General features: G+C 39.9%; 2 protein-coding genes across 4 annotated transcripts; one reads left to right on the top strand and one right to left on the bottom strand.

Annotated features, from left to right (window-relative positions):
* Positions 1-21: 21 nt before the first annotated feature.
* Positions 22-5,510, bottom strand: selenop (selenoprotein P). Of its 2 annotated transcripts, none has more exons than XM_077522400.1 (5): positions 5,364-5,510; positions 4,201-4,430; positions 3,860-4,072; positions 3,270-3,387; positions 22-2,004 (listed from the first exon to the last, which is right to left on the bottom strand). In XM_077522400.1, the coding sequence occupies exons 2-5, from the start codon at positions 4,404-4,406 to the stop codon at positions 1,714-1,716; spliced, it is 828 nt and encodes a 275-aa protein (XP_077378526.1). In that variant the 5' UTR covers positions 4,407-4,430; positions 5,364-5,510; the 3' UTR covers positions 22-1,713. The 2 variants fall into 2 exon arrangements, with proteins under 2 accessions (XP_077378526.1, XP_077378527.1); XM_077522401.1 differs by having other exon boundaries at positions 4,201-4,427; positions 5,364-5,446.
* A 2,309-nt stretch (positions 5,511-7,819) lies between these two features.
* Positions 7,820-14,511, top strand: znf131 (zinc finger protein 131). 2 transcript variants are annotated; one of them, XM_077522642.1, is made up of 9 exons: positions 7,820-7,951; positions 9,769-9,904; positions 10,418-10,519; positions 10,697-10,841; positions 11,020-11,128; positions 11,229-11,414; positions 11,663-12,038; positions 12,129-12,259; positions 13,531-14,511. In XM_077522642.1, exons 2-9 carry the CDS (start codon positions 9,787-9,789, stop codon positions 14,056-14,058), a joined length of 1,695 nt encoding a protein of 564 aa, XP_077378768.1. In that variant the 5' UTR covers positions 7,820-7,951; positions 9,769-9,786; the 3' UTR covers positions 14,059-14,511. The 2 variants fall into 2 exon arrangements, with proteins under 2 accessions (XP_077378768.1, XP_077378769.1); XM_077522643.1 differs by lacking the exon at positions 7,820-7,951 and adding an exon at positions 7,978-8,173.
* Positions 14,512-14,845: the final 334 nt, after the last annotated feature.

Below are 14,845 nucleotides of genomic sequence, written 5' to 3'. Positions count from 1 at the left end.
CAAAAGATGCAAACACAAAAGAAGTGATCCAATCAAAGTTTATTCCACTGTCCTTTCGCACACTGTGCAATTCACAAAGTACTTTACAATACATTCCTCTGCGCGGGCATCAGATTTCCGGGTGACATTTAACCTTCCCGCAGAAACCATCATTAAGCGCAGTGTGTATTACAAAAGTCATTCATGCTACACTCCTCTCTTTGTGACAGTGGAGTTGTTTAACTTTGTTTAGATGTGTGAAATTTGCAAGTAAAAGTATTAAAAATGAAGTAAAATATATGTGCGTCAAAAATGTATTTATTGTGCTTAACTTCTAATTAATGTCCCTTAATAGGCCAGTGTATTCACGCTTTGTCATCCAAAGCTTCTCATGGCAAGCTCCCTTACATTCTGTAATGGCTGAAATATTAACTTCTACCTCCAAGATGGAAGTGCGGGCATTCAAAACTACTTTGAGAAAGGTTGTCCTGTTGTTAGAGAGTGCTTTGGCGCCATCTTGTGGCGTCTTGGTGCCAAGGAAGTATGTTAACGTGGCACTTTGAAATGCTAACTTTAGCCAAAGAGAGTTGTCGGTGGGAAAGGTGGGATCTATCCAACATTAATTATTGGAAGATTATGTGCTACGGCTCAATAAAGGTTGAGGAAAAACTGTTCTGACTTTTAACTCATTCACTGCCAATGACGACTATAGACGTCAAAAATCCAAGCAAACAGCCAGTGCAAATTTTGACAAGAAATTTTGAATTGAGTTTTAGTATTTCATTGTTTTCATTCATAGTTATTAATAACATGAATAACAATGATGACAACAATTTCATTGCTAAGTGCTACCATCATGCGTAGAACAGATTCCTGTTAACCTACAACACGGGCGTTGACGTTCTTGTGATCGGTCTTGGTCTTACTGAAACCACATACTGGGTCTCGGCCTCCAAAAGCCAATTTTAGTCGACTAAAATTCTCTTTATTTTTGTTGACTAAAATTGGATTAAAACTAAAATACAATCAGGTGACTGAGTTATGACTAAGGCTTTAAATTAAATTTAGTCAGAAGACTATAACTAAAACTAAATTGTTATTTTTTTAATTAAAATTTTAATTTTGAATTTTCTTTTTTTTTTTTTTTTTTTCAAAATTAACACTGGCGGTTTGCTTGGATTTTGACGTCTATAGTTGTCATTGGCAATGAATGAGTTAAGAAAAATTTTGTCCACCATGTTCCTGAACAACTCATCTCCCATCCCTGCCATCTTGACTTCACCCAGACGCCACTAGAGCGTAGTTTGTGCGCCTGGTTTCATAAAAGATGAAAGGGTCCAAAAAGGGGAAAGGGTCATTTAACAACATGGCGGCCTCTCTGCTGTGAGCTGGTGTGCCTATTTGAGAATGACATCACGGCCAGCTTTACAGATGGCCTCATTCTCAGCTCATGACCCCCGGGGGTCAGGCTCACAGTTCCGGCTGAAGCGGCTGTCAGTCGGCCCGCTGCGAGCGTCACTGTCAGGTCTCGCTGACGTGATTGGCCTCGCCGTGTCCGTGTCACTGTCATGTGGCGGGTAGCGCCTCCTGACAGCGTCACAGGCTCGGCTCGCCCGCCTCGCCCAACAGCCTCCGTCAGTGTCAGCATCAGCTGGCCGCGGTAGCGACGTCGCCGCCGGAACCGGCGGGCCAACGTCAGTCGTGCTTGGATTTTCACCTGGATGTCTCGGGCGCTCACGGCTGCTGCATCACCGGCGCCCCCTGCGCCTCCTGGGGCGCCACGTGGTGGTGCACCTGAATAGCCTGTTGCCCTAAAGTGTCGTGACTATGGCTATGCACCTCGTGGTTTCCGTGGTGATGACCCATACTGGGGTCATGACCGTGGTGCACGTGCTGCTGATGATGGTGGTGGTGGTGATGCCCGTGATGATGTTGACCATGATGTCCAGGTTCAGCGTCAACTGCCGGGGCAGCATCGGGACGCTCTTCTGTATTTACTTGACACTCTGGTGGGATTTCAGCACTCTGTGGAAGATTCATGTGAAACAAGTTAACATGTGAATCATCAGTGTAGTGTTTATTTTGTCCGCCATTTTTAAATTTAGTCTGTTTTCGTTCAGTTTCAGATTGTTAGTTTTTTTTTTTCATAATAAGTCGACATCATTCTGTTTTTATTTAGTCCATTTTTAGACAACCCTAAAGCTAGCATTTTTGTCTTTATTTTAGTCCAAGAAAACACAACTTTATTCGTCCAGTTTTAGCCAACGTTTTACTCTAGTTTTAGTTTTGTTTTTTGTTTTTTTGTTTTTTTGGTCAACAGATTATGTTGAACATTTTGGATCTACAACTATTTCACATAAAAACATTCTCTCATCTTTTTGATGAAAAACAACTTGACGCACAATAAAAGTGGCTACTATGAGCTAGTAAAGTTAGCCAGCATTAGTTTGCGGATGGATTAACATTATTGTTGGAATGTTATAGCCGTTGGATTAATGTTCTAACTATAATTTGCTTTTTTTTTTCTTTTTTTTTTAACCTTTCATAGTGAATCCACCTCCTGTCTGTCCCATGTGTTGAACTGTACTTCAACCGCACCATACCCCATGTATCGAGATATCACTGTGTTGCCATGCATGTGCTGTACGATTAGATGTAATGATAACGGTAATATCGTAATATCGTGATATGAAAACTGCCACAATATATCGTCGTTATCATGTCCCTTCTGTGAAAAAAGTCCGGTTGATTTCCATTTGTGCAGTTCTAGCACCCTCTGGTGGCTATTTTTTTTTTTTTTTTTTTTTTTTAATGCCGTTTAATTTTCACAAGGCATGTTTTGGCCCTTCTATGTTTAAAATCCGCGTTAATGGTCAGATGAAGGGGCACGTAATATGCTTATGAACAGAGTCAATATATATATTTGTTTTTCTATTGATTCACAAAAGCACAATATTGATTTATTAATTTATTTTATTATTATTTTTATTTATTTTTTATTGATTCACAAAAGCACAATACTGTTTTTTTATTATGATCCCAAAAAAATAAATAATAATAATAATAATAATAATAACAACAATAATAATAATAATAATAATAATAATAATAAGTATTATTATTATTATTATTATTATTATTATTATTATTATTATTATTATTATTATTATTATATTAATGTTTATTTATAAGTAATAATTATAATTATTAATAATAATAATTAGTGATGATGATGATGATGATGATGATGATGATGATGATGATGATGATGATGATGATAATGATAATACCTCATATGTGCAAATGCCACATAGGCGCTTGCAGTACGTATCCTTGATGGCACCCTCGATGTAGCCCTGGCCAACGATGGAATACGGATATGAAATCTTGTGAGCAAGGCGTCCACATCTGATGGTAAACAGATAACAAAATAAAAATAAAACGTGCACAGTTGTTAACCTATACAAGACAGTGTGTAGGCAACCCAAATTTGCCTGACCACGCCACAATTTATCAGGAAAATGAAATCCCATTAGACACCTCTAGGAATGTGTATGACGTCCTATGCTAACAGTACCACAATCTAAGATTACAAAACACTTTAAAAATCTTGCAAAAACACCCATAAAAATAAATGGCTTACAGACTGAGTTTGATAAAATGCACCTGAAATGTACATGTACATAACTCTCCATAACTTCTACTTAACGTCAAGACTAAAAATTGCTTCTCCCCAGTATAAAAAGATGTTCATTTCACAGTCAAGATATATCAATTAAACATATTGTACTTCCTTGTCACCAATTAATCACAAATTTCCGTAGGCTACTGAATTTTTTGTTTGTTTGTTTCTATTTCAGCGAGAATCGGCTCCACCAACCTGTCATAGATGAAAAAGTCGTCCTTGGCTCCGTTCAGCAGCTGCCACACGTCCGGCTGTTGCTCTTCTTGTTTGTAGAGCGCGATGTTCGCCGACAACTTCTGCTGGAGCAAGCCGTGCAGCTGTTGTGCTGGCGACCCCTGATGGTTGACCACCATGTAGGTCACATCTCTCAAACCTTGACTCGCCATCTGCTGGCGCAGGCTATCCATTCTATGGCAGGGTAAAAGAAAAAATAATAATAATAAATGAATGACACAAGTCTGACTTCTGAGACATTTTTATTTTGAAATATTTGGTTGAACGTCGGAGTATGTTTTGTAACACATTTGCATAATTACCTGGATGCCTGCACCAAACAGAAATGTCAGCTGGCCTGAAAAAGGGCCACCACCGTCACCCGACCCATAGCCGCCCTCATGGGATCCTCCGTCCCGATCCTCCAATCGGGCGGCGGCTGACAGCGCAGCCCGCCAGCCCCCTCGCTCTCCGCCCCGCCCCCCTGGAGCAGGCAGAGAGCGAGGAGCAGGCTGAGGCTCACCCACATGCCTCCTTCGCCTCCTCCTATCTGCTGGGGGAGAAACCGGACACCATTAGATAAAATGTCACTTAGCGTAAGATATAATTAGAGTATATTTATGGCATGGGGTGCAAATTTTGGTGCACACATAAATTCCACTTAGTAATACGTTGGGGACAGGAAAAAGTACATTTTACAAAAATAAATGCATAAAATTCAAATATTTGATTGAAACGCTTTGACGGATGGGTGAGTACCAAAACCAGGTTTTGGTATCCGGCCAATTCGTGACCTTATTTCAAGGTATTTGTACTTGCAAAGTATCGGCCAGCCTTTTGTGGCCATTTTACTATCAGGAACTATGAATTAGAAGAATAGAAAAGTGTCATTAATTTTATGCAACTTTAAGGAAAATTGCTTTATTGGGATATAGAGATCTTTCTTGAAAATTATACATTATTTAACATATCAGAAGTACTAGTAGTATCCATGGCTAAACAACATACTGTTATCAGTCTGAAAAAAAAGTGATATTGAACATATTTAAACGATTTATAGTGCGTTAGATTGATTGACATGGCAAGAATTTTAATTAGCACAAAAGAGCAAGGAAGTTGTTATAAAACATATTGGCTGAAACTGTAATTTTGTTACCTTTAAACTTTGAGTTCACCTTCTTCTTCGGTGGAGTTTGCATGTTTATGCATGCATGTTGAAATGTAGGCACAAGCCCGAATACACTGATAAAACCCACAACAACAAGGAAATAACATGCAAGCTCCACTCAAGAGATTCAAACACTGAAACTCAGTAATGTGATGCAAAAGTGCTGACCACTCGATCACCATTTGTGTAACTTCTATGCAAATGAGCACAAATGTAGACAATCCCGAAGTCTCCAAATGCCATCTGTCCAAAAAATTGATTTCACGCGTGGCAATAATACTGTCAACGCTCATAAATGTAATTTAAAATGTCATATACCTGTTTGTGGAAAGCTTTCCGCTGGACAGCGTTGAGTTGCAGCAACCGCTTGTACAAAAACAAGTATGCCCTTCACCCGCTCCCCCTCCTTTTATACTCTGCTTGTTTTTGTCTGACAAAAGCAGGACAAAGGTCAAGCTCTGCTTCTTCTTCTTCTTTTTTTGCTGATGGCGACACTTTTTTATTTACCTTATAAAGTCACATCCCTTAAGTGTGAACATTTTATTTTTTTATATTGAAAATAATTAGTGATCTCTGGCAGGCTGACAAATGTAAAGCCAAGATGTTGAGAGTGGAGACATTTGAGACAGAGCATGTATTTGCGTTGCAATTTCATAAGGAATACTTTAATTTTTTTTTTTTAATAGGCATGGAGGTATAAAAACAAGTTGTGCAACACTTTTGGAGAGAGAAGAGCTGGAAAAGAACAGAGGGTGGATCTCTGGTCGGTGGCCAGAATTTTTGTGCAAAGTCCATATAAAGACAAGCAGACTCAACTCTTCAACTTGTGGAATTATTGATGTCTTTCTTCAGACAATCTGATATTAAAGGCAAGATAAGGAGTGCAAAGAAAGTTTTTGTTTGCTCACTTTATTGCAAAAAAAAAAAAAAGTTTCATTTAAGGGGTTTTACAGCTCCAAATCCGAAGCCCATTTAACTCATTTGCTCCCAATAACGTGTAAATACGTTTTTTGTGTTTTTTGTTTTAAGTGTCCCAAAGACGTATTTATACGTTTTTTTTGTTTTTTGTTTTTTTATGCTAGAGCGTACAGAAGGCTTTGATGCAGCCTCAACTGCAAAGAACGGTTGCAGAAATGGCAGTTATTACACAAACGGCCAGCAGGTGGCCGAAGAGCAAAAGGAGATCAACCAGGGCCATCTAGGGAAAAAAAAAAAGCTAAATTACTTACAATTTTAAATATATCTGTGAAAACTGATGAAAATTAGCTCTCTTCTAATGCTAATTGCTGCAAAAGGGAAACAGAAACGTACTTTTTTTCCTGATGAAAGAAGAGACTAATCTTTTTTTTTTGATAGATTGCATGCTTTTATAGCAATTGAACATAATATTCTGTGGGCCTTGCAAAATCAGTCAAAATCCAGAAAAACAGCCGGGAGCGAACGGGATTGCTTCTGTGAAAATGGCTGGGAGCGAATAAGTTTTAAAAAAATGTCATAAAAAGGCTCAAAGTCTGAGCTGTCATGTTAAGCGCATCAGGTCATGCTGATGAACGGGGGGGTGCGCGCTCGACTGAGGTCAAAGATCAGAGTCGTGTTCTGGCCTTTTTTTTTTTTCCAGAAAAAGCAATAAAACAAATTGAAATCATCGTAACGCCTCATAAGATTTGCCCAAGTCTTGTGTAACATCACACAGGTTGACCCACTGTAACTGATTAAAAGATGAACTATATAGGACAATTGGAGTAAAACTGTGTTGCATAATTTTATTTGCATGCATGTTGTATTTGAGTTTATTTGAATCATAAAACAGATGTTACCAAGGAGAATAAAAAGATGCAGCAATGAAAGACGTGATCCAGCCAGAACTAGATGATTGCCGAAACTCAATGTAAGTCATTGACAGTTTGGCACCACGCAGGGCACATTGACCTGACAAGCATCAAATTCAGCACAACTGTTCGACACTAAACCTTCACTTCTATAGGTAACTGAAAGCTTTGATTTAAAAGGAAGAACGCCAGGGATCACCTAATTGTGTGAGGTTTAACTTTGATGTCCAAGCGCACGTCGAGTTTTGTTCTTAGCCACACTTTTTTTTAGGCATGCATTTTTCTTTATCCTTTGGGAAGACGCATGACCCGCAACTGCGACCAAGCTTTCTGACACATTGTTTTGTTAGTCTTGAGATTTCTTTGCACCCAGCACATGTTTAAGCACAGGTTCAAACCCCATGTCATAACAGAGCCACAGGGCACAGGTTAAATTATTAAATAACCTAACGTGCTTTTTTATTTTTATTTTTATTTTTTCAAATGAATGTGTAGCTGGAGCTACCCATGCATGGGGGAGAACATGTTTACTTCACATAGGGCGGGAGCTAGAACCAAATAAAGAATTGTAAAGCCGATGTACAAACCACTAATACAATTTGTTATCTATTCTTCTTTATTGTTAAAGACTTATTGCATTTCAATGGCGCAAATGACCCTTTGCTGTCCATGGAAAAAGATGCGTTTTAGTTGAAGGAGTAGCTCCCTCTGCTGGCCGAAGACTGACTCTGCTACCTGTTAGCAAAGCTTAAAAAAAAAGGAAAAATTATTTGCTATCTTTCACTGGTAATAAAAATAATTTGTTTTTTAATTTAAAAAATAATTTAAAAAAAAATACTAAAGTCACGGATGAAAGTATGGTAACGTCGAACAAGTCCTTCGGATTCGTGAAATAAACAAGTCTGTCGCCAAGCAACGAGGCATCCTTAAGACCGCAAAGGCTTCTGGGAATTTGAGGCCTTTGCGTCCAACGACCGCCCTTTTCGGAGCAAGCGAGACAAGCACTACCAGCGCGTTATGCGTCGAAGGAATGGTCACCGATAAAGAACTCTCCAAAGCACCATAAACGACCTCGAGGTATGCCAAGGGACGCTTTTCATCGCGTGTTGTGACCCGTGGAGGTCGGAATCGGAAAATGTGTCCGGGAAAAAGTGTATTTTAATGCGCGGTTTGATGACGTAATGTTGATTGTCAAACGCGAAATGGCGAGCATGCTAAGGGGCCCGTTAATGTTATCGGCAACACTCAGGTGGTGCCCTTTGGTTATTTTGACCATGTTCAATGACAGTGATGATACAGGTAAGTGAATTTGGGGCATTTTATTTTATTTTTTGGAGTGAGTACGTCACTTGGGTCCAGCTTGCAGTTTTGTGTCGGGGCGTGCTAACATGGAAGTAAACTAGCAGTAATGCTAGCATGCGGATATGAGATAAATATGCGGCATCATATCGTATTTGGCCCACAATGAATCCGTCTTGTCTTAATAGTCAAGGTGTATGTATTGAATAAGTTGATTTTAAACTTAGTCCGTTGTTTTTCGTCGTTAACTAAACAGCAACTTTCTTACCTTTATTACCTGTTAATGATGAAGGCCCTCATTTGGATATCTCCTATGTGCACTGCCTTCCACTTTTTTTTGTTTTTAAATGTAAATTGAGCTTGTAATTTCTGTAGATTAAGCAGAGGTAGCAAAGGTACTATTCACACCATTTAAAAATTAAATAAATAATCCACACAAAATGGGGTACGTAGTGCTCATGATACGACAAATGCACCTTAGCTGTTCTTAGATGGAAAGTTTTTGAACACTAGAAGTAGCTTGTTCTTAAGGTGACACAACACATTCTCCCTGAACCTAAATAAGACCATGGACGGGGAATATCCTGCTTCTCCGAATTTGTTGCATCATCTTCTTTAAGACTCCCTGGGTCTCCTCCATGTTGGAGCTGGTCCCTGATTTCCCATCTTACATATCTTCACAATCTCAATAAATAATTGGATCACCACCGTGATTGAATTTACCTCTCACAATTTGACAATCTGAAATATGTCATATCGTCATTCTCAGTTGAAAAGACGTGACAAGCCCGTTGTGACAAAGCAAGGAGTAGGAAGTTAAAAATCAGAATCATCTGTATGCCAGTGTATGTAAAAACAGACACGGAATTTGCTTCTGGCAGTATGAGCTACGTTACTGCAGTAACAAGCAACCATGACAAAGAAAGACATGACACGTAAGTACAGAGAGTCTTCACATAGTGTAATGGTACCATTAGTGCTGTTGTACTGACCAGTGACAGCTGTGCCAATGATGTGGATAGTCATCAAGAAAGAAAGTGATTAGTCAGTAATGGTGATACAACTTTGCACGATTCTGGTAATAATTCAGATATCCATGTCTTCAGAAAAATACTCAGTTGTGGATGATTCCATCGATGCCATAATCTTCCAAAAACGAAAATATCTTGTGTTTTCACACCTTTGTTTGGATTTCAGGAGACTCAGAGACTCTCTTCATAACAGGAGATGTAAACCTCTCTTTGTCCAGATGGCAAATGAAGACACCAGGGGTTAATCTAAGCATATGTGGCTCCCTCAAAGAAATATTTTCAGAATAAGTGGCTGGCAAAAGATTTATTTGGTGGTTTGGTTTCACGTTTTATGTTTGGGCAAGTACTGCAGAAAGCCAACTGTGTATAAGCAATTTAAAGGTCAATTTTTCATAATTATGTCCTATTGAACAGGAAGACTAGTGATGGTCCCCTAGACTAAATTTTGCACATTGCTGTACATTGAGGTCATGTGATGTTCATAGAGAGTCAAATGTATGTTACTTTTTCCTCACACATGAATGTGTGTGTTTTTTTGTTTGTTTTTGTTGTTTTTACTTATAGGACAGAATCAGGTGAATAATGGCAGCTGAAGTCATAGGAGGCAGTGAGTTCCCCGCTCACTACAAAGTCATGATGGACAAATTGAATGAACAGCGACAGTTGGACCAGTTCACAGATATCACTTTGATTGTAGACGGTAGGTGGGTTGTATATACACAACTTCCTTTTTGGCAGGAATTGCACTTAAGGACCAAGCGCCCATTTCTGAGATATTGCCTTAATCTGATTTATTATTTTATGTATTTTTACATTTATTTATGTTTCCAATTTTCATGTCCATACAGTACAGATAATATATGATAGTGTTTTTTTGTTTTGTTTTGTCCAATCTTGATCATTGTATTTATTTAATATTGGCAAAATTTGATTGTAGTCATGATTTTTACAGCCAGACAATTTTAAAGCCTAGTCTGTACTAATACCATCCATCCATCCATCCATCCATCCATTTTTCTTTACCGCGGGTGGTGCTGGAGCCTATCTCAGCTGGCTTTGGGCAGTAGGCGGGGTACATCCTGAACTGGTTGCCAGCCAGTACTTCAACATTTTATTTCTAAAAGCGGAATGCTCTTGAGAAAAAAACAAATAAACAAACAAAAAAACTTTTATTTTTGGTAATGTTCTAAAATATTATTATTTTGTTTCGTAGGGCACCAGTTCCGAGCGCATAAGGCAGTGCTGGCAGCCTGCAGTCAGTTTTTTCACAAATTCTTCCAGGATTTTACCCAGGAACCCATGGTGGAGATTGAAGGTACACTTTCTGGTAACTCACTGCAAATGTCTCTTGCGTCTGTAGTGAAGTGTTTAATTGGAGGCCATTGGAGAAAATAAGTTTATTACACTAGGCGAGGCTGTGAAAATAAAATTCTGACATTAAGTTATATTCCTAAACCTTAACCACTGCTGCTTCTTTGTCGTCGTCATTTAGGAGTGAGTAACATGGCGTTCCGGCAACTGATGGAGTTCACGTACACGGCCACATTAGCCGTTGTGGGAAAAGAAGAAGCCTTTGATGTCTGGAAGGCTGCCGAATACCTCCAGATGCAGGAAGCCATCAAGGCACTCACCAAAAAGTGAGATTTGCCTTTTGTTTGGCCATATGAATTACCATATTTCCTCATGTAGTTGCTAAAGCATGTTATTATAGTATTCAGTTTAATGAGTTAGGGTTGGATTAGGTTGCCTGCCTTGTTAAAATTTGACCGAAAACTGGCTAAGCTATTAGTCTATGCAATCCATGTCTTTTCGCAGGATAAATGACCCTCCTTCAGTGATGCCAAAGAGCAACAATAAAAAGAGAAAGATTGCTGAGACGTCTTGTGTCATCACAGAAGCCTTACCCACAGTGGAAGGAGCACCGGTTAGTATTTTGCAGTTGTCACCGATGACGCCACATCTTGTGAAAAATATCTTTAAAGGCGGAACTGATGTGAGATCTGTTTGCCTGGTTTTGTTCGTAGGTGGAGATCGAGGTGATGGCGGACGGTGCAATCGAGGTGGAGGACTCCGTGCTGGAGGAGGTGGTGGATGCCGCAAAGAACGCCCAATCAAACGACTCCGCGTTGGCGCTGCTTGCGGACATCACCAGCAAGTATCAGCAAGGGGAACCTTCACTAGAGATCATCAAGAAAGGAGACATCGAGGAGGTACGCTGAGCTTTCGGGAGGTCGAACCAGAAGATATGCGATGCAAGAATGCAGACATTCAATCCCAGGAATGTATTTTGTCTTTTACATATTTTTTCACGTGGAAGGGTAAAGGAGAGTCTGAAAATGGTGGGCATTGATTATGAGTTTGTCTTCTCTATTTTTCACCTGAGAGTTTATTAACGTGTCCAGCTGTATTTTTATTTAATTTTTTTAATTTATTATTTTTAATTATTATTTTGGAACAGGAAGTCCAATATCAGGAAGAAACAGTGACTGCCTCCAAGGTGATAGAGAACGTGGAGGTGGTGGAGGTCCAGATTTCTCAAATGGACAACGCGTTCCGCTGTACAAATTGTGACCGAACCTTCAAGTTGTTCTACCACCTCAAGCAGCACATGAAAACGCATATCAGTCTCCTGAAGAAGCCACACGTGTGCATCCACTGCGGCAAAGCTTACACGCGGGAGGGCGCCTTGATTCAGCACTTGGGCACCTTCCATTTCGATGCGGAGGAGCAAGCCCAGAATCAGAAAACTCCAAAGAGAGTTCACATTTGCGAGTACTGTAAGAAGCACTTCGACCATTTTGGGCACTTTAAGGAGCACTTGCGAAAGCATACTGGTACGACAGAAACAAGTTGTGTATATTTTGGTGTCTCATAAAATCATGCTAGATCGTACATCTTTTTCCCTGTCTGTGTCTAATCTGTAGGTGAGAAACCATACGAGTGTCCTGACTGTCATGAACGTTTTGCAAGGAACAGCACGCTGAAGTGCCATATGGCGGCCTGTCAGAACGGGGCTGGAGCCAAAAAAGGCCGCAAGAAACTCTATGAATGCCAGGTATAATCCAACATAGAAATACTATGAGTGGCTAAATAGTCCTCATGAGTGCAGCAAAAAAAAAAAAAAAAAAGGCAAATGGAGATATTCGTACATTTTAATTCTACAATTATTTCCGTTGAACCCATTAAGGACAAAAGCGCCTGCCAAAACATGCTTCTAAAACCTATGAGTGACTTTAGAATCACCCCAGAAAACCATTTTTCCTGGAAAGTAAACAATATTGTGAATGCTTACTAAAAAAAAAAAAAAAAGACATCTCGGCTCCTGAAGCAGATAATATAATCAATATATTAAAGCGCTGTTGTAATAACCACGGGGGATTGAGTGGTAATTATTTGTTGTCTATTCCGTTACAAAGCCATCAAAATTTTCAACATCCTCATGGTCTACAAACATATTTTTTAACAATGTGTCACTGTCGACTGGTTACACTGGTTCAATGTCCTCCCGCGCTGGCGTCAATTGCCGTCATTTATTTCATAACTCCCGCGAATCTCCGTTAGCCATAAATGCTCAAATAAAATTCCAGGACATGCTACAATGCTCACGTCGCACATGTGTATATTCTGGTGTATTTCATCAGTTAAGAGACCGAGAATTTTTCAAAACGACAAAAAGACGTATCCGCCTTCCCAAGTTTTCAAGTAGAAGAGCGCAGTGGTAGAAACGCGGTAATGTGTTCTTGGTCTAAAAGGCTTCAAAAGTTAGATACAGTCTCAAAATGTTATCAGGATATTTCCAGGACATTTCCAATACTGATATTTCTGATGACATTGGGGGAAAATGAGTGACCATTGCATTTTTATTGCACATATTTAAGATGCCGTTCTTCAAGTTTTCAATTACAATCTACGCAATTATCAGTACAGGGAGTCCACGAGTTACATTCCTATGCTGGCGATGTAACCTGAATTTTGACTTAAGTCGGATTTGACCGTTAAAGTCGATATTTACATCAAAATACTTTGTACAGTAATTTTGCACGACCCGGAGACGTTCATTGCTACAGACAGCAGAGCAGAGCTAATTCAAACTTAAACACGGAAATTTGACACGCCTGATGGTGGGCCGACCTGCTCGATGGACATCCGTTGCTGGAGGCAACAACAACACATGTTTAAATAACTTTTAAAATGGCGTGATTACAGTGGGAAATTATCGAAAAAGAAGGTGTATGGGCGGCATAAAGTTGAAACGACGTAGGTATGATGTAATTCTGACTCACTGTATATGTGTACCCTGTTGAAGATATTTTCCTTGATCTCTAGGTATGCAGCAGCGTGTTCAATAGCTGGGACCAGTTCAAAGACCATCTCGTGAGCCACACAGGAGACAAGCCCAACCACTGCACCATGTGCGACTTGTGGTTCACCAACCCGCAAGAGCTAAAGAGCCACCTCAAAGACATTCACTCCATCGATGATGAAAAGTCGAGCGAAGAACTGGTCCTCGCAGACACCGCCGCGACGGCGGCGCTCACCATCACCACGCAGAACATCGAGGCCACAGAAACGGTGATTCTGGAGGACGGCATCCAGGTGGCGAATGTCACCGTGAACCCGATCGAGGTGATCGAAATGGAAGAGACGACCACGGTCGTGGTGGAGGACGGAGGCGTGGCCGAAATGTGCGAGGAGGACGTGGAGAGACTGAAGCAGGCCGGCTTGCGGATCCAGATGGTGCACGTGTCCTCCGGCGACATGGACGAGCAGCAGGTGGCCCACCCTCAGGTGGAAGTGGAGCTGGAGGAAGAGATGATCAACGTAGAGGAAACGATACAAGCAGTGGTTGTATGAAAATATGAGAGACCCATGAGAACACTGCATGAACACCAGATATCCTGCTTTTTTTTGGTCATCATGCTCTACTTCCTGAATTTTGACAAATGGACAAAGTTGTTGGTTTGCCATGTATTTATTTAAAAGTTTGTATTGTGTTGCAAGTTGAGCCCTGAGTGATCAATTTGTGTGAGTGTGTTTTTAATTTAACTTTTTTTTCTTTTTTAAGTCAACTGGCAAAGGTTCATTCCACCTCAGTTCACACAATGAGTAAAACTTTCAGATTTTGCTGCAATATTTTGTGTGTAGCTATATCAGAGCATCTGGAAAGCCACATATCAGCTTGATCAGATCAACAGTTTCTGAGATATTGCAGGATTTTATTTCACTTTCACTGCAATTTTGTTCAAGCTTCAGAATTATAATTATTTTCTAGTCGTAAAAATAAACTGTGTTATTAGAAAACTTTAAGGAGTATTTATTTTATCCCAGAGCCGTATTTCCCAACAGTTTAGAATTGTTGCAATAAAAGTATATGCAGTTATACTGAAATAATAATGATCTGGTCTCAATTTAGTTATGTGAAATCCGGGCCTGTTTTATTGAACACGACGCTATCATTCTGTTGTATGAAGGGCAATAAATGAATACGCAGGTTTGTTTTAACCTTCTGCCATTTAATAGCGCAAGCGCACTTAATTGTTCTGCCTGTCACTATACAGCATAGGCATAGTGATACAGTAGATGAACAAGACAGATTGCTTGGAAATGGAAATGAGTGAAATTCAGTATTTTCCTGCAGCAC

Source organism: Festucalex cinctus, chromosome 5, assembly GCF_051991245.1.
Source record: "Festucalex cinctus isolate MCC-2025b chromosome 5, RoL_Fcin_1.0, whole genome shotgun sequence".
NCBI lineage: Eukaryota > Metazoa > Chordata > Actinopteri > Syngnathiformes > Syngnathidae > Festucalex > Festucalex cinctus.
The sequence above is the reverse complement of the archived record's forward strand: the minus strand, read 5'-3'. Positions and strand labels throughout refer to the sequence as shown.